Below are 25,748 nucleotides of genomic sequence, written 5' to 3'. Positions count from 1 at the left end.
ACCATGTCTGTCCGCAAACAATTTGATTTGCTGTTTTTAAGCATTAAGCTTTCAAATAGCTCTTTGTTGACTGTTGCTGGGTGTTATCGTCCACCATCAGCACCGGCCTGTAGCCTACCAGCCCTAAGTTCTCGCCTGGCACTTAACACCAAGTCTGAATTTGTCCTGCTACGTGACCTAAACTGGAACATGCTTAAACCACCTGACCAAGTCCTAAAGAAATGGGACTCCCTAAATCTTTCTCATATTATTACCAATCCCACAAGGTATGACTCCAAACACCCAGAAAAGGCTACTCTCCTCAATGTTATCCTCACAAATAATCCTGATGGGTATCAGTCTGGTGTTTTCTGTAATGACCTTAGTGATCACTGTTTTACAGCCTGTGTTTGTAATGGCTGCTCAGTGAAACGACCTGTCCTGATTTGTCATAGACGCGTGCTAAAAAACTTGAATTAGTAAGCATTCCTTCATGACCCGGCCTCTGTAAATTGGTCTAGAATCAGCTTGATCCCCTCTGTTGAAGACGCTTGGGCCTTCTTTTTTGATATTTTTCAGTGGTATTGTTAACAAACGTGCCCCCATAAAGGAAAAACAAGTTTCCTGGTTTGACCGTGATCTTGTAGAGTTATTTGTCCTCAAGAATTGCATTTGACAAAAGGCTCGGCACACACATACGCAGGCTAATTGGCTCTCGTTCAAGCAAATGAGAAATAAGTGCACTCAGGCTATCCGGAAGGCTAAAGTTAGTTACTTTAAGGAGCCGCTCTCTCTCTCTCTCTGTGGGTCTAACCCCAAGAAGTTCTAGAAAATGGTTAAAGACCTGGAAAATGAACCTTTCTCCTCACAGCTGCCCAACAACCATTGATTATGTGGTTGTTACTAACACGGAGCGCATGGCTGAGCTCTTTAATCACCACCAACTTATTTTCCACCATAATTTGCAAATAAATTCATAAAAAATCCTACAATGTAATTTTCTGGATTTTTTTCATTTCATTTTGTCCGTCATAGTTGAAGTGTACCTATGATGAATATTACAGGCCTCTCATCTTTTTAGGTAGGAGAACTTGCACAATTGGTGGCTGACTAAATACTTTTTTGCCCCACTGTATTTAAAGATTCACACGTGAGGTCATGTGCTAAACAGTGAGTAGTGCAGTAAAGATTAAGACTAAAAATGGTAAAACTAGTAGCTTACAATAAGGAAAAATCCCATGTAAACAAAGTGTCCAGATGAAAATATTTTATAAATATTAGATGACGCTTTCCCAGACACACTTGTCTAAGTTGATGGGTCATGTGAAAGAAATGCTATAAATGGTTACTTGCATAGTAGCAATATCAGAAACGGATTAACAGACAAATAAACTTACAAGCCCTCAACCAACAGTGCAGTACAAGAAGAGTTAAGGAAATATTTACATTTAAACTTTAGTAAAAAAAAAAAATAAATAACACAATAACGAGGCTATATACAGGGGGTACCGGTACCGAGTCAGTGTTTTCGGGGGTACAGGTTAGAAGTAATTTGTACATGTAGGTAATGGTCAGGTGACAATACATAAATAATAAATACTGAGTAGCAGCAGTGTACAAAACAAATGAACGAGGGAGGGATCAATGTAATAGTCTGGTGGCCATTTGATGAATTGTTCAGCAGTCTTATGGCTTGGGGGTAGAAGCTGTTAAGGAGCCTTTTGGTCCTAGACTTGGCGCTCCTGTACCACTTGCTGTGCGGTAGCAGAGAAAACAGTCTATGATTTGGGTGACTGGAGTCTCTGAGAATTTTATGGGCTTTCCTCTGACACCTCCTATTATGTAGGTCACGGATTTCAGGAAGCTTGGCCCCAGTGATGTACTGGGCCTTACGCACTACTCCCAGTAGTGTCTTACGGTCAGATGCAGAGCAGTTGCCATACCAGGCGATGCAACTAGTCAGGATGCTCTCGATGTTGCAGCTAAATATCTTTTTGAGGGTCTGGGGACCCATGTCAAATCTTTTCAGTCTCCTGAGGGGGAAAAAGTTTTTTTGTGCCCTCTTCAAGACTGTCTTTGTGTGTTTGGACCATGATAGATCGTTAGTGATGTGTACACCAAGGAACTTGAAACTCTCGACCTGCTCCACTACAGCCCCGTTGATGTAGTCCACGATCAACTCCTTTGTCTTGCTCACATTGAGTGAGAGGTTGTTGTCCTGGCACCACTCTTCCAGTTCTCTGACCTCCTCCCTATAGGCGGTCTCATCGTTGTCAGTGATCAGGCCTACCACTTGTCATCAGCAAACTTAATGATGTTGTTGGAGTCGTGTTTGGCCATGCAGTCGTGGGTGAACAGGGAGTACAGGAGGGGACTGAGCACGCACCCCTGAGGGGCCCCAGTGCTGAGGATCAGCGTGGCAGACGTGTTGTTGCCTAACCTTTACCACCTGGGGGACAGCCCGTCAGGAAGTCCAAGATCCAGTTGCAGAGGGTGGTGTTTAGTCCCAGGGTCCTTAGCTTAGTGATGATCTCCGTGTTTACTATGGTGTTGAATGCTGAACTATAGTCAATGAACAACATGAACATAGGTGTTCCTTTTGTCCAGGTGGGAAAGGGCATTGTGGAGTACGATTGAGATTGTGTCATTGGTGGATCTGTTGGGGCGTTATGCAAATTGGAGTGGGTCTAGGGTTTCCGGGAGGATGCTGTTGATGTGAGCCATGACCAGCCTTTCAAAGCACTTCATGGGTACCTACATGAGTGCTACGGGGCGGTAATCATTTAGGCAGGTTACCTTTGCTTCCTTGGGCACAGGGACTATGGTGGTCTGCTTAAAACATGTAGGTAATAGAAACTCATTCAGGGTGAGGTTGAAAATGTCAGTGAAGACATTTGCCAGTTGGTCTGCGCATGCTTTGAGTACACATCCTGGTAATCCATCTGGCCCCGCGGCTTTGTGAATGTTGACGTGTTTAACCTCTCTAGGGTACGTGGGACGGTAGCGTCCCACCTGAACAACGTCCAGTGAAATTGTAGGGCGCCAAATTCAAACAACAGAAATCTCATAATTAAAATTCCTCAAACATACAAGTATTATACACCATTTTAAAGATACACTTCTTGCTAATCAAACCACAGTGTCCGATTTTCAAAAAGGCTTTACGGCGAAAGCATACCATGCGATTATGTTAGGTCAGCGTCTAGTCACAAAAATCATGCAGCCATTTTCCAGCCAAAGAGAGGAGTCACAGAAAGCAGAAATATAGACTAACCTTTGATCTTCATCAGATGGCACTAATAGGACTTCATGTTACACTATACATGTATGTTTTGTTCGATAAAGTTCATATTTATATCAAAAAATCTCAGTTTACAGTGGCGCGTTACGTTCAGTAATGTTTTGCCTCCAAAACATCCAGTGATTTTGTGGAGAGCCACATCCATTAATAACAGAAGTACTCATCATAAACGTTGATGAAAAATTCAAGTGTTATACATAGGATTTAAGATAAACTTCTCCTTAATGCAACCCGTGTGTCAGATTTCAAAAAATCTTTACGGTGAAAGCACAACATGCGATAATCCGAGTACAGCGCTTGGCCACCAAAACAAGCCATACAGATACCAGCCATGTTATGGAGTCAACAAAAGTCAGAAATAGTGTTATAAATATGCACTTTCCTTTGATCTTCATCGGAATGCACTCCCAGGAATCCCAGTTCCACAATAAATGTTTGTTTTGTTCGATAAAGTCTATATTTATTTCCAAATACCTCCTTTTTGTTTGTGTGTTTAGTTCACTAATCCAAATGCACAAAGCACGGGCACTAAATCCAGATGAAAAGTCAAAAATGTGCCATTAAAGTTTGTAGAAACATGTCAAACAATGTTTATAATCAATCTTTAGGATGTTTTTATCATAAATCTTCAGTAATATCCCAACCGGACAATTCCGTTGTCATTAGAAAGGAAAGGGAACGGAGCTTGCGTGCGATAAACAACTCATGGCTTTCATCTGAGCCACTTACTGTGAGTGTTCTTATTCTCTCCCCTTTCACAATAGAAGCCTGAAACAACTTTCTAAAGACTGTTGACATCTAGTGGAAGCATTAGGAAGTGCAATCTGATCCCATTTACACTGAATATTGGATAGGCATTCACTTGAAAAACTACAAACCTCAGATTTCCCACTTCTAGGTTGGATTTTTCTCAGATTTTCGCCTGCCATATGAGTTCTGTTATACTCACAGACATATTTTTAACAGTTTTAGAAACTTTAGAGTGTCTTTGGAGTGTCTTCTATCCAAATATACCAATTATATGCATATTGGGCACGCTTTTCATCCGGACGTCGAAACACTGCCCTCTACCCAAGGGAGGTTTTAAAGGTATTGCTCACATCAGCTACCGAGAGCATTATCACACTGTAATCCATAACAGCTGGTGCTCTTGTGCATGCTTCAGTTTTGCTTGCCTCAATGCGAGCATAAAAGGCATTTAGCTCGTCTGGTAGGCTCGCGTCACTGGGCAGCTCGGGTCTAGGTTTCCCTTTGTGGTCTGTAATAGTTTTCGAGCCCTGTCACATCCAACGAATGTCAGAGCCGGTGTAGTAGGATTCAATCTTAATCCTGTATTGACACTTTTCTTGTTTGATGGTTCGTCTGAGGGTATAGCAGGATTTCTTATAGGCGTCCGGATTAGTTTCCCACTAGTTGAAAGCGGCAGCTCCACCTGGACTGGACAAACTTATCTTTTTGAAAAGACCAGGTAGTTTTGCTACGAAGAGGCTATGGATATCACATGCCCTGCACCAAAGTATATGCATGCAATCAGGGATGAAGGGGCTGAGCAGCAGGAAGACCTTTTTTTTTGTAGCAGCAACGTATGGCGTGTGTTAGGAGAGAGTAATTTGAAAAGAGGCACTGCAGATAGTGCTGATGACTGGGAACTTGCCCCCAGTGATGAACTGGTCCGTCTGAACCACACATGAACAAGAGATTCTATATTTGGAGAGCCTGTTTCTGTCCTACTCCTGACTTTGGTGCAGGGCATGTGATATCCATAGCCTCTTCGTCGCAAAACTGCATGATCTTTTCAAAAATATCCATTCGTCTAGCTGTGTCCAGTCCAGGTGATGCTTGTACAGGCAGACCATCTACAGGAGGAAATATGTCAGCATTGCGCAGCATCTGAAACCTGGTCCTGACTGAGTCCGAACGCTCCTTGGCGACAGCAACACCAGGCTCCAGAGGATTAAAGCTATAAAACAGGAAATAACAAAAAAATGATGTGAGATCAATCAAACCTGTGCTTATCATGTTTGAGGTAAATTAAATAATCAAAACATGTTATTTATACTTTACATACCAAGTGTTGTCATCGATTCCTTGTAGAGACCCTACAACGCTGCTTTTGTGACATGGGATGGCAGCAGCTTTTCACCAAATGTTTGTGTCCTGGGTGACGTCCTGGTAATACTATTGCATTATCCTCGGCATAGTTGGTAATGCCGTTCACAACTCGCTGAAAGTCATCATTATTCAGGTGTAACCTGTGCTTGCTTGGGCCAGCTCACTTTTTGATGGGAAGCATTAGACCATTCTCCTTGTATGACTGGTGGAGGAGAGTCAGGCGTGTTCTACCGATGCTGAAAGACAAATTCCAGATACAAATATTTTGACCTCTACAAGTCTGGTTCATCCTGGCTAAGGTGTATGTAAACTTCTGACTGTGTTTGAGACTGCGTTTAATTGAAGTTGTACAGTAGTTAAGAATTTGGGGATAAATTATAATGTTGATATATCACTACAAGCAGCAAAATGTAACGCACAGAGTGCATAACAATGCCCCCTAGACGTTTGAGTGGCAGGGTAAGCAGTGTTACCTGGTTACCTAGCATAATACCAACATTACCACTATCTGAGAATGACATTGAGATGCGCAGCTGGACAGCATCTCATTGCTAGCATCTGATGCTATCTGTTGCTAGCACACCTGTATAATGACCACTGTGACACCGCCCGGAGGCTTTTACCGTCTCTGCGCCTCATTCTCTCTGTCTGCTTCTCCCATGTGATGTTTTTATTAAAGGAGAAGAATGGAGACAACGCCAACACTGGCCAGATATGACTAATTATGTGCTAGCATGGCCAGAGGCTAGCAAGCAGTGGTGTTTGGTCTTACTCTGAGGGTTAGTTCTCATTCACTCCAAGCACATTCATGAACATGATTTTTTAAATTCTAATACAAGATGGTGTTTTTGTAATGGGAGGTTTGTTTTAGTCTAAATTCAAGGACTTACAGAGCATTCGTGGTTTTGATTATTGGAGAAGTAGGCCTAATGGGTTGTCAAAGATTGGCTAATTAATGAAGAAATGACACAGTATTTCACATATCTCATGTTGTTATTTTTACATGTGGACGATGAAAGGATTTTTCCCTCTCCAATGTAAATGCTTTTTAGTTGCCTCATATGATTAATATGGTTTTGAAATTCTGGGCAGATACGATGACTGAAGCTTTCTGAAAAGAGTGTCTGTAGGACAGTCGGTGAAGCTGGTCGGTCGCTGACTGGCTTCTGTCTGAGCTCTTCTTATCTCAGGCCTGTGAAGTCTCCAGATACATCTCGGGATCTCTGCTTATATGTGTATCATTTGGACATGTGAACCATCAAGCCGAGCTGGGCTAACAAAGTACCTCCTATCTGATCAACCCATGCCCTCTCTCCCAGGACATCCTGGTTTTTATCACGTCTTTTCAGCACTGATCCAATCGCCATGTATTAATCTCCCCTTCCAGGGCCACCCTACTCACCCGCCCCCTCCATCCTCACATCCGATCACCTCGCCTCCAAAGACAGCAGACTTACACCTGGCGATGGAAGAAGTCCAAGCACACTGGGATTGTGTGACGTCATGCAAAGTAACTTTTTGGGGAGCTTAAGATTGTGTAAAGAATTCACTCAATTTAAAAATATATATTTTTAATGGTCTTTGGCTTGTTGTACTCTTGATGAAGTTTAAAAATGTAACTTAAGTTGAAGAGTAAAATGTGTGTTTTATGGAATCAGATTGTTATGAAATTCGCATCTACATCTACCCACAGTAAACAATACATTCAGAAAGTACTCATTCACTTTTTCCACAATTTGTTACATTACAGCCTTTATTCTAAAATGGATTACTTAAAAAAAAAATGCTCATCAATCTACACACAATACCCTATAATGATGAAGCAAAAACAAGTTTGACATTTTTTATGTGCTAATTTTTACACATTTTTTTACAGAAATCCCTTATTTACATACGTATTCAGACCCTTTGCTATGAGACTCGAAATTGAGCTCGGGTGCATCCTGTTTCCATTGATCATCCTTGATGTTTCTACAACTTGTTTGGAGTCTACCTGTGGTTAATTCATTTGATTGGACATGATTTGGAAAGGCACACACCTGTCCTATAAGGTCCCACAGCTGACAGTGCATGTCAGAGCAAAATCCAAGCCATGAGGTCGAAGGAATTCTCCCTAGAGCTCCGAGACAGGAGTCTGTCGAGGCACAGATCTGGGGAAGGGTACGAAAACATTTCTGCAGCATTGAAGGTCCCCAAGAACACAGTGGCCATCATCATTCGTAAATGGATGAAGCTTGGAACCACCAAGACTCTGCCTAGAGCTGGCCGCCTGGCAAAACTGAGCAAAAAGGGGGAGAAGGGCCTTGGTTAGGGAGGTTACCAAGAACATGATGGTCACTCTAACAGAGCTCTAGAGTTCCTCTGTGGAGATGGAAGAACCTTCAAGAAGGACAACCATCTCTGCAGCACTCCACCAATCAGGCCTGTATGGTAGAGTGACCAGATGGAAGCCATTCCTCAGTAAAAGGCACATGACAGTCCACTTGGAGTTTTCCAAAAGGCACCTAAAGGACTTTCAGACCATGAGAAACAATATTCTCTGGTTTGATGAAACCAAGATTGAACTCGTTGGCCTGATTGCCAAGCATCATGTCCGGAGGAAACCTGGCACCATCCCTACGGTGAAGCATGGTGGTGGAAGCATCATGCTGTGTGGATGGTTTTCTGAGGCAGTGACTGGGAGACTAGTCAGGATCAAGGGAAAGATAAACGGAGCAAAGTACAGGGATCCTTGATGAAACCTGGTCCAGAGCACTCAGAACCTCAGACTGAGGCGAAGGTTCACCTTCCAATAGGACAACAACTCTAAGCACACAGCCAAGACTATGTAAGATTGGCTTCGGGACAAGTCTCTGAATGTCCTTGAGTGGCCCGGACAGCAACGCTTCTCATCCAACCTGACAGAGCTTGAGAGGATCTGCAGAGAAGAATGGGAGAAACTCCCAAAATACAGGTATGCCAAGCTTGTAGCGTCATACCCAAGAAGACTCAGTGCTTTAATTGCTGCCAAAGCTGTTTCAATGAAGTGCTGAGAAAAGGGTTTGAATACTTATGTAATTGTGATATTTCAGTTTAATGTTTTTTTAGAAATTAGCAAACATTTTTAAAATCCTGTTTTTTTGTTCCTCATTATGGGGTATTGTGTGTAGTAGATTGATGAGGGGGAAAAAAACACATTTTTAAAAATATCTGTAAGGTAACAAAAGGTGAAAAAAGCCAAGGGGTCTGAATACTTTCCAAAGGCATTGTATACTGTATACTCTTCATTATCTGTTCAATGTTTAATCCTGCTGTGCCTTGTCTCAAAACATAAAATCAAAGTTGCCCTGGGGGTTGAATAGAGTATGTATTTGAACCATCTTTAGTGCCTGAAAGCACCAATGACTGATTCTAAGGCTTAGGGGCCCAGATATCAATCACTAAGAAGGTACCTGGAGGCCCATTAATAAAAGTTATCATCAGAATAGTGCTCTTACCATTGGTCGTAAATCTTTCTTGTTTTTTTATCAGCTAGTCTGTTATGGCAAGGCGTTCCCCTAGGGGAACTTCCTCCCCCCATTCAGCTGAAAAGGTGGCGCGGGGAATTCAAAAATATTCTTTAGAAATATTTTAATTTTCACACATTAACAAGTCCAATACAGCAAATGAAAGATAAACATCTTGTTAATCTACCCATCATGTCCGATTTGTAAAATGTTTTACAGTGAAAACGCAACATATATTTATGTTAGACCACCACCAAATAAAAAAAAAACAGCAATTTTTCCCAGTCAAAGATAGTCACAAAAGCAGAATTAGAGATAACATGAATCACTAACCTTTTGTTAATCTTCATCAGATGACACTCATATGACATGTTACACAATACATTTATGTTTTGTTCGATAATATGTATATTTATTTCCACAAATCTTGGTTTACATTGACGCCATGTTCAGAAATGCCTCCAAAATATCCGTAGGAATTACAGAGAGCTTCGCCAGATAACAGAAATACTCATCATAAACTTTGACGTAAGATATATGTTCTACATATAATTAAAGATACACTGGTTCTTAATGCAACCGCTGTGTCAGATTTTTAAAAAACGTTATGAAAAAAGCCTACCATGCAATAATCTGAGACTGCGCTCAGAGGTAAATATATTTCTCCGCCATGTTGGAGTCAACAGAAATACGAAATTACATCATACATATTCCCTTATCTTTGATGATCTTTCATCAGAATGCAGTGCAACGAGTCCTAGTTCCACAATAAATCATTGTTTTGTTCCATAATGTCCAATACTAGTGTCCAATTAGCTGCATTTGCTAGCACTTTCAGCTCACGTGCCCAAAAGCTGACGCTGGTCCAGGACAACTCGCACGAAAACTTCAAAAAGATATATTCCAGGTCGAATAAACTGGTCAAACTAAGTAGAGAATCAATCTTCAGGATGTTATTTTCATATATATCCAATAACGTTCCAACCGGAGCATACGTTTTCATCTGCAGCCAAATGGAACGATGGTGACACAGACAAATACGCCACAGGGAAATTGCATTCTGCCAGGACAGTGACTCATTCCCCTCCCATTCGGTCAATGTTCACACCAGTGGCTCAATTCCACGTTTTACCGAATGAGGACATCTGGTGGAAGGTGTAGGAAGTGCTAACAGATCCATATCTTATTTGGAAGGGAAGAGGCGATGACTTAAAATTAGACACGCATTCAGAATTTCACTTCCTGTTTGGAAGATTGCCTGCCCTATGAGTTCTGTTATACTCAGACATAATTCAAACAGTTAGAGAAACTTTTCTATCCAATAGTAATAATAATATGCATATATTAGCAATCTAGGACAGAGTAGGATGCAGTTTACTATGGGCACGCAATTCATCCAAAGTGAAAATACTGCCCCCTATCCCCAACAAGCTAGAGCTTCTCCTGTGAATGTATAAGTGCTTCCATTAAACTGGAGTAAATCTGAATAAATGTAGACTAATGTCAATGATTCACTCTAGCATGTGTGACACCTGTTACCAACAATAAGTATGGTTTGCTCCTGAGGTCAATGCACCCAACTAGGGGAATGACTTAAAAACGTATTTAGGGAATTGGAGTGGATAGGATTGTGATGTCAACTCTCTGCAAGGCGAGATTCTGAGAGTTCCTCCTTAGCCTGGGCCCTGGCCCAGTGGCTATGTTTCCTGTTCCGGCCCTTCGCTTTCCCCCCATTAGCGCCGGAGGATTAGCAGTTAACGGTGAGCACCCCTCGTAGCCCCTCAATCTGTCCCGGGGCTAACCCTTTTTCTCTGTGACACAGTGGATCCTGGTGGCATTAATAGAGTTCTGGCTCACTGCTCCTCCCAAAGCATTGAGACTTTAACTCCCGATCCAGTCACCGGTCTGACTGGCCACACGCCGCACCCACAGAACTAATTTTGCGAAACACTGCCTCTCACTATGCAAATTAGCGATGTTATGATAGCCACTAATTAAATCGCCCAAAAAGAAATAGTTCACTGCGATTTCCATTTTATTTGGCATGTCTCGAAACGGTCGGATAGTCAAAGGGAAATTAATGTTTGGCTAGGCGTGTCACCATTGAAGAACAATTGGTTATTGGCTGCAGAAGAAGTGCATTTTATTGGTAATTGTTTGTTTACCTGATGATAATTTTACTTATCTCAATTTTTTGTTCATTGATGCTCTCTGGCAACTGTTGTAGTCTGAAGGGTTTAATGAAAGTGCTGTTACTTATTTTAGACCAGGTGGGTGCTTTTTTGAAAGGGTAAAATAAGTTAATGTGCCACTTATGTATGGATAATTTTTATTTTTTTTGCAGACCTGCCTGCAATTAGTTGTATTGTAACACGTAGAGGTGGCCATTCCGTAAGCATACACTTTTTTTCATGCTTGGTGAAAGACAAGTCATCAGTGTAGTTGATTGACATATAGTGTCTTTGCTCGTGTTACATGTTGAATTGATGACGCAAACTCACTGCCATGAGACTCTCATCCAAGATGTTTATCTTGAATTGAAAAGCAGGAGCTGATGACATTACAATATGATTGTTTGTCAAGCAAAGTAAGTTTGATTTCTGGACTATAATTGCTTTCATTCGCAAATCCTCAACTTTATAACAGAGGATTTGCTAATTTTTGTTGGAGGATGCTAGATTATACATTTAAAAAACGTTTTTTCTGCTTATTATAGCCAAATACTAATTTGGGCAATTCCCTGTATTGCTTGTAATTACCACCTTCCTTGCATTATGCTTTCTTGTGATCAACCTCCTGTCGAAACGGTACCCAAAATAACATTAATTCTCAATTACTTCTATATTTGTTTCACCGGGGGTGATTTTTGCTGTGTAGACTTATCTAATAATGTAGATGTGTCACTGCATGCACACCCAGAGGAACCCTCCCGTCAATTCAAGAACAAGAGGAAGCTGTGCTCAATCCAATAGGGGTTTTATCAGACTCCCATCACAGACACTAATCCTTGGTTCTTGGTGGAACATGGACGCTAACAGCGTAGTGACTACGTGTTTAGCCAGTATGGCTGACCCCATTTAGTTGACTGGGTCGATTGTTTGGTCGATAGGCTGTTGGTTGACTAAGATTATTATTTTTTGGGGCAGTCTATAATATATACAGTACCAGTCAAACTTTTGGACACACCTACTCATTCAAGGGTTTTCTTTATTTTTACTATTTGGCACATTGTAGAATAATAGTGAAGACATCAAAATGTTGAAATAACACATATGGAATCATGTTGTTACCAAAAAAGTGTTTACCGAGTCGATATTTACAGAGTTTCAACTGTTCTGCCTGCGGCTATGGAACCCTGACCTGTTCATCGGACGTGCTACCTGTCCCAGACCTGCTGATTTCAACTCTCTGGAGACAGCAGGAGCGGTAGAGATACTCTCAATGATCGGCTATAAAAAGCCAACTGACATTTACTCCTGAGGTGCTGACCTGTTCCACCCTCGACAACCACTGTGATTATTATTTGACCCTGCTGGTCATCTATGAACATTTGAACATCTTGGCCAAGTTCTGTTATAATCTCCACCCGGCACAGCCAGAAGAGTACTGGCCACCCCTCATAGCCTGGTTCCTCTATAGGTTTCTTCATAGGTTCTGGCCTTTCTAGGGAGTTTTTCCTAGCCACTGTGCTTTTACACCTGCATTGCTTGCTGTTTGGGGTTTTAGGCTGGGTTTCTGTACAGCACTTTGAAATATCAGCTGATGTAAGAAGGACTTTATAAATAAATTTGATTTGATATTATGGCAAGAAAAGCTCTAAGCAAAGAGAAACGACAGTCCATTATTACTTTAAGACATGAAGGTCAGTCAATCTGGAAAATTTCAAGAACTTTTAAAGTTTCTTTAAGTGAAGTCGCAAAAACCAAGCGCTATGATGAAACTGGCTCTCATGAGGACCGCCACAGGAAAGGAAGATCCAGAGAACTCTGCCTAGAAGGCCAGCATCCCAGAGTCTCCTCTTCACTGTTGATGTTCATACTGGTGTTTTGCGGGTACTATTTAATTAAGCTGCCATTTGAGGACTTGTGAGGCATCTGTTTCTCAAACTAGACACTAATGTACTTGTCCTCTTGCTCAGTTGTGCACCGGGTCCTCCCACTCCTCTTTCTATTCTGGTTAGAGCCTATTTGCGCTGTTCTGTGAAGGGAGTTGTACACGCCGTTGTACGAGATCTTCAATTTCTTGGCATTTTCTCACATGGAATAGCCTTCATTTCTCAGAACAAGCATAGACTGACAAGTTTCAGAAGAAAGTCAGGAGAAAGGTCTTTGTTTCTGACCATTTTGAGCCTGTAATCGAACCCACAAATGCTGAAGCTCCAGATACTCAACTAGTCTAATCAGGACAGCAGTTTTCAGCTGTGCTAACATAATTGCAAAAGGGTTTTCTAATGATCAATTAGCCTTTTAAAATGATAATCTTGGATTAGCTAACACAACGTGCCATTGGAACACAGGAGTGATGGTTGCTGATAATGGGCCTCTGTACACCTATGTAGATATTCCATAAAAAATGTGCAGTTTCCAGCTACAAAAGTCATTTACAACATTATCAATGTCTGCACTGTATTTCTGATCAATTTGATGTTATTTTAATGGACAAAAAAATTGCTCTTCTTTCAAAAATGCAAGGACATTGTCGTATCTTTGCTATCATTAAATTGAAGACTTCGTTTTTAAACAAATATTCCTGTAATTAGTATTACACAATTAAACTGAATAATCGTGTTACTGTAATTAACTAGGAAGTCAAGGCCCCAAGGCAAGTATTCAGATTACAAAGTTATAATTTCCCAATATAACCTTTCAGATATTTTCATATCTGATCAATAGTCGTCTGATTAATGATTTATTTATTTTACCTCACGTTAGTCTCATTCCAAATGTCGTAAATTGTTGGTTATCTGCACAAACCCAGTCTTCACTGGTCATCCATACATCAATTGTCTTAAATTATTTATTTATTACTAAGTAATTCACAGAAATGCATAAACAACAAACATGGCAAATGTGGTTACATGAAATGATAGGAGAATGTGCCCTAGTGGGCTGAACCGGCATGGCGGCTTGTTATACAAAGGAGAAGTGGGGGTCGACTAAAGTCACTACAGAGTTAATTATAACAATTAAAATGTTAATTCTTTACACATGAACGTTCACTCATTCGGGAACAATTGCAATCATATATATATATTTACGCACAGTGTGTCGTCTTGATCGCTGGTGAAAAGTTTATTTAGTAGAATTGTCCGTCTCCCTCTCTCTCCCTGTCTTGGTTAGAGCGGATAGTTCAAAGTGACATTCGTTATAGAATGGATGTTTCGGCGGTTGTCGTTCTTCGCGTTCAATGATACCAAATTCCTAGCTGCAGACTAGTAATTAATATCAAAGACTTGTTCTCATTCTGTCGGTATCGATAGTCTAAGAGTTTAACCACATGGTATGGTTAAAAGATTCTACAACATTTGTCCCCCTCCTAATGGAGAAAAACATGGTCTGCTGATAATTTCTCAAAGTTGGGTTTTATTCGGAATGGCAGAAAAGGGCTGTCCCAGGATGTCTGACCCTAACTGGGCTCAGGGGCGGTCCTCTGATTTAGTTCAAATCCGATTCCCTTTTTGAGTTTTCCTTCATTAAACAGTTCAAAATCACATTGTAAAATTGTGTAAACAGTATCATATTCATCTTATACAACAATTAGATGTAAACCTTATATCTGGAGCTATTATATAAACAGCGTTATGGTAATGTGGCCACACCATCTCCCATGAGCTTCCCAAGTTGTGACAAACGGACCAGTAGCTGGATTCTTCACCGATCTTTTACACTTTCTCCGGAACATGAAATTTGTTCGTACCTCAAGTTATGTAAGGTGGAAGGATTTCCTTTGTCTCCATGAAAAACTACTCTCTATAACTGTGTGTCCATGAGGTCTGCTCAAGAATTTACGGCCTCTGACCACAGCAGCCTAGTTGAAGGAGGCAAGGGGGAAGCAGGGAGAGGGATTGGGGTTGCTATACTCCGAGGCCAAAGTCATGACAACATTTCTAAGCGACCCCAAACTTTTGAACGGTAGTATGTGCATATGTGTGTGTGTGTGTGTATATATATTATTTTTATGGCACATGAGAACTGTCTGATTCACGCCTGTCTCAGTGAGCTAGTCCATTGCAGAGGCCGTGGGGGTGGCACACCAGTATCACTAGTAGTACATTTACCGTTAATTCCCTTAACTTCTCATCTTCAACTTTTGTTTGGTTATGCTCATTTCTGTTAATGCATTCAATGTTATTATTACAGTATTTTACCATTCTCATTGTGAACACGTTATTTGCGGACCGCACAACCTAGGCTACACTTGTGTGGAACAAGTTGTGTTTTTTAAATTGTGCACCAGCTTATAGATAAAAGTATGCCTAGGCCAATTGGCCTGTGCGCAAATGTAGGCCTTTAAATATTTCCATTTAGGGATCTGATAGTATTTCTGATTGTTTTAAATCACCAATATTGTTGAGCTTCTCAAAAAAAAAAATTCTTCACCTCAAACAGTAAGGAAACAAAGTGTTTCTAGATCCATTGAGAAGGACAATAGTTCCTCAACATAGCATATTTTGTGAAAGGGGGGAAAAAATGTCATGCTCTGTTCTGGTGGAAACATCATAAAATAGGCCTATTTAACATGGTTAGCAATAGAAGTTACTTTTTTAAAATTGATTAACCACATGATAATGATTTTGAGATATGTAAATATTATTATAAATTAAATGAAACTTTTCCACTATATGTGCATATAAAAATCATAACTGGTACGGTATAAATAATAAGAAACTGGTACTCCAAATGAACACGGTTGCCGACCTCTGGTGTAGCCTATTAGGAGCGTAACAGCAGGAGCGTAACAGCAGAATCTGCAAAGGCCAGCAGCAGCGGGAGGAAGAAGGTTGGGAACAGGTTATTTTTCTTCTGGTTAGGCGATCTTGATCTCTGGCTCCCTCGAGTCATTTGTGTGTAATTATTTAATCACAGTGTGCTTAAAGCATCAGTCAAGCTCAGTAGCCTATATATAGTTGATTTTATTAAAACACATAGGGTGTGTCTATAAGGAAAAATACACGTTTAATTTTGACCAACAGTCTACCATTATTTTGTTTAGTCTGGGACAGCCCTATTAGCCAGCAATGCAGGGTGGACATATGCTGTGCTTGTTAAACTAGATTAAAGCCCCATTAACATGGCAGCAGAGATAATGAAGGCCCATGTTATCGGACCTAATGTGAAGAATGTTGCTGCACAACCTTTTGCCCTTTCATGTTGTTCTTGAAGTGACAGTTGTGATTCCCCAGTAGACAGACCACTGTGTTCGGCCCTACCTCTGAAAGCATCTTGTACCTCCTTAGGCATATCAATAACAGCATTGACATGCTCTTCCTTCACCGTAATGACTACTAAAATGCCTTTATGTACTTGTATTCTCATGTTTCTTACAATTCACATCACAGTTCCTGGTTTTTAAATTAGATTTTTGATTACTATCTAAATTATTATTATCACTGCATTGTTGGGAAAGAGCGCAGAAAGTAAGAATTTCACTGTACTGTTTTACATCGGTTGTACCCTGTGCAAGGGGTGAATGACAGTTTAAACTTTGAAATTACTACTGTGATTAAATAATGAGGAAAATGGCGCCTGGCAGCTTTTACATTTGTGTTATGCTTCCTCCCCTGGCCATGACAAATAATTAAAGAGGTAAATAAGTAAAGAGGTCAATGCAATGAATCTCTGTCTTGTCTGTCATAAAGACAGGACATGTTTCAATTGGTTTTGTTTTCTGGCATGTTCATAGGACCGCTTTTGTGTTTATACATTAGCTTTCATACAGTGACTTTCTATTGGTCCAAGACATCCCTGCTACTTTTCATGTAACCTATGCGTCAATCCATTGTGTATGGTTCAGTCTATTTGTTTTTCTCATTTAATTTCACCTGTCAGAAAATTTTATAGAGAGACAATTGACATTTTCTCAGCTTTGTCACTCTGATGTCAGAGTTCCTGTGATCTACAGTGAAAATGGTGTGTCAGCGGAGCTGGTTGCTTTCCAACTGGCAGAAGTCAATATTTCCGATTACATACAGTGCCTTGCGAAAGTATTCGGCCCCCTTGAAATTTGCGACCTTTTGCCACATTTCAGGCTTCAAACATAAAGATATTAAACTGTATTTTTTTGTGAAGAATCAACAACAAGTGGGACACAATCATGAAGTGGAACAACATTTATTGGATATTTCAAACTTTTTTAACAAATCAAAAACTGAAAAATTGGGTGTGCAAAATTATTCAGCCCCCTTAAGTTAATACTTTGTAGCGCCACCTTTTGCTGCGATTACAACTGTAAGTCGCTTGGGGTATATCTCTATCAGTTTTGCACATCGAGAGACTGACATTTTTCCCCATTCCTCCTTGCAAAACAGCTCGAGCTCAGTGAGGTTGGATGGAGAGCATTTGTGAACAGCAGTTTTCAGTTCTTTCCACAGATTCTCGGATTCAGGTCTGGACTTTGACTTGGCCATTCTAACACCTGGATATGTTTATTATTGAACCATTCCATTGTAGATTTTGCTTTATGTTTTGGATCATTGTCTTGTTGGAAGACAAATCTCCGTCCCAGTCTCAGGTCTTTTGCAGACTCCATCAGGTTTTCTTCCAGAATGGTCCTGTATTTGGCTCCATCCATCTTCCCAACAATTTTAACCATCTTTCCTGTCCCTGCTGAAGAAAAGCAGGCCCAGACCATGATGCTGCCACCACCATGTTTGACAGTGGGGATGGTGTGTTCAGGGTGATGCGCTGTGTTGCTTTTACGCCAAACATAACGTTTTACATTGTTGCCAAAAAGTTCAATTTTGGTTTAATCTGACCAGAGCACCTTCTTCCACATGTTTGGTGTGTCTCCCAGGTGGCTTGTGGCAAACTTTAAACAACACTTTTTATGGATCTCTTTAAGAAATGGCTTTCTTCTTTCCACTCTTCCATAAAGGCCAGATTTGTGCAATATACGAATGATTGTTGTCCTATGGACAGAGTCTCCCACCTCAGCTGTAGATCTCTGCAGTTCATCCAGAGTGATCATGGGCCTCTTGGCTGCATCTCTGATCAGTCTTCTCCTTGTATGAGCTGAAAGTTTAGAGGGACGGCCAGGTCTTGGTAGATTTGCAGTGGTCTGATACTCCTTCCATTTCAATATTATCGCTTGCACAGTGCTCCTTGGGATGTTTAAAGCTTGGGAAATCTTTTTGTATCCAAATCCGGCTTTAAACTTCTTCACAACAGTATCTCGGACCTGCCTGGTGTGTTCCTTGTTCTTCATGATGCTCTCTGCGCTTTTAACGGACCTCTGAGACTATCACAGTGCAGGTGCATTTATACGGAGACTTGATTACACACAGGTGGATTGTATTTATCATCATTAGTCATTTAGGTCAACATTGGATCATTCAGAGATCCTCACTGAACTTCTGGAGAGAGTTTGCTGCACTGAAAGTAAAGGGGCTGAATAATTTTGCACGCCCAATTTTTCAGTTTTTGATTTGTTAAAAAAGTTTGAAATATCCAATAAATGTCGTTCCACTTCATGATTGTGTCCCATTTGTTGTTGATTCTTCACAAAAAAATACAGTTTTATATCTTTATGTTTGAAGCCTGAAATGTGGCAAAAGGTCGCAAAGTTAAAGGGGGCCGAATACTTTCGCAAGGCACTGTATATGCCCATAGGCCCTAAAGTGGTTATTTACCGCATTAGAACACGGAGGTATGGATTTCGTTCAAGAGTGTTCCTGCTGGGCCCCTGTAGCCCTGCTCATGGGCAGTAATTCCATAGATACAGGCTGAAACCAGGCACTATACTATCATTACTACCCTGTGAAAATGCCAGCGAGTCAATCCTACTTCTCATTCTCTTGCACTTTCCTGGCTCACTAAATGACTGCAAAGTGGATTCCTCAAATTGAATGGTGAGAAATACACTCAGTATACCAAACATTAGGAACACCTTCCTAATATTGAGTTGCACCCCACCTTTTGCCCTCAGAACAGCATCAATTCGTTGGGGCGTGCTTCCCAAAGTTCTGTCAAGTTGGCTAGATGTCCTTTGGGTGGTGGACCATTCTCGATACACTCGGGAGTCTGTGAGCTTGAAAAACCCAGCAGCGTTCTTGGCACAAACCGGTGCACCTGACACCTACTACCATTCCCTGTTCAAAGGCACTTAAAGCTGTTGTCTTGCCAATTGACCCTCTGAATGGCATACATACACAATCCATGTCTCAATTGTCTTAAGGCTTAAAAATACTTCTTTAACCTGTCTACTCCCCTTCATCTACACTGATTTGAAGTGGATTTAACAAGTGACATCAATAAGGGATCATAGCTTTCACCTGGATTCACCTGGTCAGTCGAAGTCATGTTTTGTATACTCAGTGTATGTGATAGACTCACACGAAAAACTGTGGAAGCCAGAGGAGGAACATTTTTGGAATGCCAAACTCCTGTTGCTGATGTTCAGGGGTTTCGGGGAGCTTGCTTGCTGACACAAAAATGTGATAATGCAGTTGGCCGGCAGAGTTAAGGAAAATGGCTGCGGCCATTTGAAAAAAAGGGCTGGTTATGTGGTTGTTCCCGGCTACCAGTGCGGCCAAGGTATGGCTGGGAGGTGGCATTTGCAAACTCTGGAGCAGCTGCTATCAGCCCTGACATTTTAGTGCCTGCTGTCCATTAGTGGCACGGTGGCGGTGCCCACAGCACTGAAAGGTGGTGAGCACAGTGCCCACCACCAGTCTGTTAGCATGTTAATGTCAGGACCCACTGGGCAAAAACTGGTTGAATCAACTTTGTTTCCACATCATTTCAACAACAAAGAATTCAATATGATGAAGTTGAATCAACATGGAAAACTGACTGGATTTGCAAAAAATTATCAACCTAAGGGAATTTTGTATTTTTTTCACCCAACTTTTTACCTAAATCCAATGAAAGGGTGAAATCTTTTATTAGTTTGACATTGAATTCATGTTAGTTTACAACTCAATCAAATGTACAGCAAAACTAGATGTTGTACTGACATCTGTGCGCAGTGGGGAGACTGTTTGTCAGTGCATCTCCAGACATGATGGTTGTGGCCTCTGGGAGTTTAGACATTGCTATTAGACCAATCTGAGTCTTTGAAATTATAGTTATTTTCCTCTTGGGTATTCGTGGAAAAGCAAGAGCTGCTCGCTCATAAAATTCTTGACTTCTGTGCCGCTGTCATTTTTTATGTCTAATTTATGCAAATTGCACATTTTCCATGTTTGTCTGAGGTTGAGCCTCGCTCTTTGTAAACTTGGGCCATGTTCGGTATCCAGGAAACTGTATTAAAACGGAAGAAGTACTACTTGACCTTTATGAACGCACATATTTGTCCTCAAAACTGATGACAGCCCTTCTGTATGTGTATTCCAGGTGTGGAAGCGCTCTGGAGCCTGGTTCTACAAGGCCCTGCCCAATTACGTGCGCCCAGGGAAGGAGGGGCAGAGTGGTGCTGCTCTCGGACTGCAAGGGGCCCAGAGAGGAGGGCAGAAGATGGCCAAGAGTTCCACAGTCAGTCAGACCTACACATGGGCATACAGCAAAGGTCAGTCATTCACTTAAAATCTATGGGTGAATTTGGTGTCGTCGTGGCTTCTGAGACATGCACAGAACTGAATATAACCATCAGTTCTTTATATACAGAACCAGTCAAAATTTTGCTCATTCAAGGGTTGTTCTTTATTTTAACTTTTTTCTACATTGTAGAATAATAGTGAGGACATCAAAACTATGAAATAACACATATGGAATCATGTAATAACCAAAAAATGTTTAACAAATCAAAATGTATTTTATATTTGAGATTCTTCAGTAGCCACCCTTTGCCTTGATGACAGCTTTGCACACGTTTGGCATTCTCTCTACCAGCTTCAATCAATCAATCAAATTTATTTTTAAAGCCCTTTTTACATCAGCCAATGTCACAAAGTGCTATACAGAAATCCAGCCTAAAGTCCCAAACAGCAAGCAATGCAGATGTAGAAACACGGTGGCTAGGAAAAACTCCCTTGAATGGCAGGAACCTAGGAAGAAACATAGAGAGGAACCAGGCTCTGAGGGGTGGCCAGTCCTCTTCTGGCTGTGCCGGATGGAGATTATATCAGTACATGGCCAAGATTTTCAAATGTTCACAGATGACCAGCAGGGTCAAATAATAATAGTCACAGTGGTTGTAGAGGGTGCAACAGGTCAGCACCTCAGGAGTAAATGTCAGTTGTCTTTTCATAGCAGATCATTCAGAGTTAGAGACAGCAAGTGGCAGAGGGAGAGAGAGGGAGAGGGAGTTGAAAACAGCAGGTCCTGGACAAGGCAGAACGTTCGGTGAACAGGTCAGGGTTCCATAGCCGCAGGCAGAACAGTTGAAACTGGAGCAGCAGCATGACCAGGTGGACTGGGGACAGCAAGGAGTCATCAGGCCAGGTATTCCTGAGGCATGGTCTTAGGGCTCAGGTCCTCCAAGAGAAGAGCGAAAGAGAGTGAGTTAGAGGGATCATACTTAAATTCACACAGGACACCGGATAAGACTGGAGAAATACTCCAGACATAAGACTGACCCAACCCCCCGACACAAACTATTGCAGCATGAATACAGGAGAGATCGGGAGACACTGTGGCCCCGTCCGACGATACCCCCAGACAGGGCCAACCAGGCAGGATATAACCCCACCCACTTTGCCAAAGCACAGCCCCCACACTACTAGAGGGATATCTTATATATTATATATATATATTATATATATTTATATTATATATATTTATATATACAGTGGGGCAAAAAAGTATTTAGTCAGCAACCAATTGTGCAAGTTCTCCCACTTAAAAAGATGAGATGCCTGTAATTTTCATCATAGGTACAACTATGACAGACACAATGTGAAAAAAAAATCCAGAAAATCACATTATAGGATTTTTAAGGAATTTATTTACAAATTATGGTGGAAAATAAGTATTTGGTCACCTACAAACAAGTAAGATTTCTGGCTCTCACAGACCTGTAACTTCTTCTTTAAGAGGCTCCTCTGTCCTCCACTCGTTATCTGTATTAATGGCACCTGTTTGAAGCTGTTATCAGTATAAATGACACCTGTCCACAACCTCAAACAGTCACACTCCAAACTCCACTATGGCCAAGACCAAAGAGCTGTCAAAGGACACCAGAAACAAAATTGTAGACCTGCAATAGGTAAGCAGTTTGGTTTGAAGAAATCAACTGTGGGAGCAATTATTAGGAAATGGAAGACATACAAGACCACTGATAATCTCCCTCGATCTGGGGCTCCACGCAAGATCTCACCCCGTGGGGTCAAAATGATCACAAGAACGGTGAGTAAAAATCCCAGAACCACATGGGGGGACCTAGTGAATGACCTGCAGAGAGCTGGGACCAAAGTAACAAAGTCGACCATCAGTAACACACTACGCCGCCAGGGACTCAAATCCTGCAGTACCAGACGTGTCCCCCCGCTTAAGCCAGTACATGTCCAGGCCCGTCTGAAGTTTGCTAGAGAGCATTTGGATGACCCAGAAGAAGATTGGGACAATGTCATATGGTCAGATGACACCAAAATATAACTTTTTGGTAAAAACTCAACTCGTCGTGTTTGGAGGACAAAGAATGCTGAGTTGCATCCAAAGAACACCATATCTACTGTGAAGCATGGGGGTGGAAACATCATGCTTTGGGGCTGTTTTTCTGCAAAGGGACCAGGGCGACTCATCCGTGTAAAGGAAAGAATGAATGGGGCCATGTATCGTGAGATTTTGAGTGAAAACCTCCTTCTATCAGCAATGGCTTTGAAGATGAAATGCGGCTGGGTCTTTCAGCATGACAATGATCCCAAACACACTGCCCGGGCAACGGAGTGGCTTCGTAAGAAGCATTTCAAGGTCCTGGAGTGGCCTAGCCAGTCTCCAGATCTCAACCCCATAGAAAATCTTTGGAGGGAGTTGAAAGTCCGTGTTGCCCAGCAACAGTGCCAAAACATCACTGCTCTATAGGAGATCTGCATGGAGGAATGGGCCAAAATACCAGTAATAGTGTGTGAAAACCTAGTGAAGACTTTCAGAAAACAAAGTATTGAGATCAACTTTTGTTATTGACCAAATGTTTATTTCCCACCAAAAATTTTTTTCTAATTTTGTCTGTCATAGTTGAAGTGTACCTATGATGAAAAGTACAGGCCTCATCTTTTTAAAGTGGGAGAACTTTTGGTGTATATATACTGCTCATATACTTCTAAAAAAAAACACATCCTAGATCTGAATGAATGAAATATTCTTATTAAATACTTTTTTCTTTACATAGTTGAATGTGCTGACAACAAAATCACACACAAATTATCAATGGAAATCAAATTTATCAACCCATGAGGGTCTGGATTTCGAGTCACACTCAAATTTTATGAGGTCACATGAGGTCTAGCATTGTCTTTCATTAGGAGGAACCCAGGGCCAACAGCACCAGCATATGGTCTCACAAAGGGGTCTGAGGATCTCATCTCGGTACCTAATGGCAGTCAGGCTACCTCTGGCGAGCACATGGAGGGCTGTGCGGCCCCCCAAAGAAATGCCACCCCAACCCATGACTGACCCACCGCCAAACCGGTCCTGCTGGAGGATGTTGCAGATAGTAGAACGTTCTCCACGGCGTCTCCAGACTGTCACGTCTGCTCAGTGTGAACCTGCTTTCATCTGTGAAGAGCACAGGGCGCCAGTGGGGATTTTGCCAATCTTGGTGTTCTCTGGCAAATGCCAAACGTCCTGCACTGTGTTGGGCTGTAAGCACAACCCCCACCTATGGACGTCAGGCCCTCATACCACCCTCATGGAGTCTGTTTCTGACCGTTTGAGCAGACACATGCACATTTGTGGCCTGCTGGAGGTCATTTTGCATTTTGCATTTTGCCTCCATGCTCTGGACACTACGCTGACAGACACAGCAAACCTTCTTGCCACAGCTCGCATTGATGTGCCATCCTGGATGAGCTGTACTACCTGAGCCACTTGTGTGGGTTGTAGACTCTGTCTCATGCTACCACTAGAGTGAAAGCACCGCCAGCATTCAAAAGTGACCAAAACATCAGCCAGGAAGCATAGGAACTGAGAAGTGGTCTGTGGTCCCCACCTGCAGAACCACTCCTTTATTGGGGGTGTCTTGCTAATTGCCTATAAGTTCTACCTGTTGTCTATTCCATTTGCACAACAGCATGTGAAATGTATTGTCAATCAGTGTTGCTTCCTAAGTGGACAGTTTGATTTCACAGAAGTGTGATTGTCCTGGAGTTACATTGTGTTGTTTAAGTGTTCCCTTTATTTTTTTGAGCATTGTATATACTTTGAGTTCACAGTAGGCTATGAAGAATTTGAACACAGCCAAGGCCTCCAGGCTGACATTTTCCTTTAGTGGCAGTGGGGCCACTAACATTTTCCTTTGGTTGCACCAACTCATGATTTGGTTGCACCCCCCCCAAAAATTGTACAGTCACTCATATGTATATAACATTTTCATTCAATGTTTAATTGAAAAGTGTAATAGACTGCTGAGATGGTATTCAATAAATAAGTTATTTCATCTTTTCATTTTATGATTCAGCATATTTTTATGTGCAACCTAATCCCGTGATTGTCATGGATTTTTGGTTGACAGTTAGACTATTGTTATATTTTCTGTTATTTTTGGGGGTTCTAAAGAAATTAATTTCCAAGCATCTTTGTGCGCTAATATCATAGGCACATTTATTTGGGGCTAATAATAAGTGGAAACAAATTAGCCTATGCAATCACAATGGCCAATGCACATTTCACGCACCCCGTATCTCAAAGCTATATCAAATATCTTGGTTGTAAAATATGGGTGTACTGGGACTTAAGTAACATGCCCACTTTTCTCAGATGACACAGAAGGACGTAGGGAAGTCAGAACGTTCCTAATGCGGAGTACGAGCTCCCTGTAACAAATTGCCCAGTCCCACCATGTTTCACAGAGTAACTATCAAGTAGTGGTTTTGTGCAGTGTAAGTAAAGGTTTGAAACATTAAATATTTATTTTAATTTAACCTTTTATTTAACCAGTTGGGAACAAGTTCTCATTTACAACTGCAACCTGGCCAAGATTTGTATTTTTATTTGACCTTTATTTAACTAAGCAAGTCAGTTAAGAACAAATTCTTATTTACAATGACGGCCTAGACACAGATTTTTACCTTGTCAGCTCTGGGATTTGATCTTGCAACCTTTCGGTTATTAGTCCAACGCTCTAACCACTAGGCTACCTGCCACCCCAAAGCAGTGCGACAAAAACAACAACACAGAGTTACACATAAACAAAAGTACAGTCAGTAACACAAAAGAAAAATAGAAAAATCTATGTACAGTGTGTGCAAATATACAAAAGTACAGTACCAGTCAAAAGTTTGGACACCTAGTCATTCCAGGGTATTTCTTTATTTAGACTATTTCTACATTGTAGAATTATAGTGAAGACATCAAAAGTCTGGAAAATCTGGACTCATGTATAAACAAAAACGTATGTTTGTTGTTGAACGCTGTCAAATGCCGAAGCTGAAACCTGTCAAACGCTGAAACCTGAACTAAAGACCTCGGTTTAAAAGCTGACAGTGTTTTTATATACTTTTATTTTATTTTGAATCCTGCGGCTCTGTTGGGCTAAATTGCTATGAGCGCTGCATCTGT

General features: G+C 41.3%; 1 protein-coding gene across 2 annotated transcripts in view; it reads left to right on the top strand.

The window, feature by feature from the left end:
- The window catches only part of LOC110537698 (double C2-like domain-containing protein beta), a 308,740-nt gene that overhangs the window by 47,219 nt on the left and 235,773 nt on the right, over positions 1-25,748 (top strand). For both annotated transcript variants that reach the window (XM_021623935.3, XM_090192594.1), the window contains exon 6: positions 20,430-20,601. In XM_021623935.3, coding sequence (XP_021479610.2) covers positions 20,430-20,601 — 172 coding nt within the window. The remainder of the gene's footprint in view (positions 1-20,429; positions 20,602-25,748) is intronic.

Source organism: Oncorhynchus mykiss, chromosome 12, assembly GCF_057628025.1.
Source record: "Oncorhynchus mykiss isolate SJ-2025 chromosome 12, ASM5762802v1, whole genome shotgun sequence".
Taxonomy (NCBI): Eukaryota; Metazoa; Chordata; class Actinopteri; order Salmoniformes; family Salmonidae; genus Oncorhynchus; species Oncorhynchus mykiss.
This window is presented reverse-complemented; position numbering and strand designations above follow the sequence as displayed.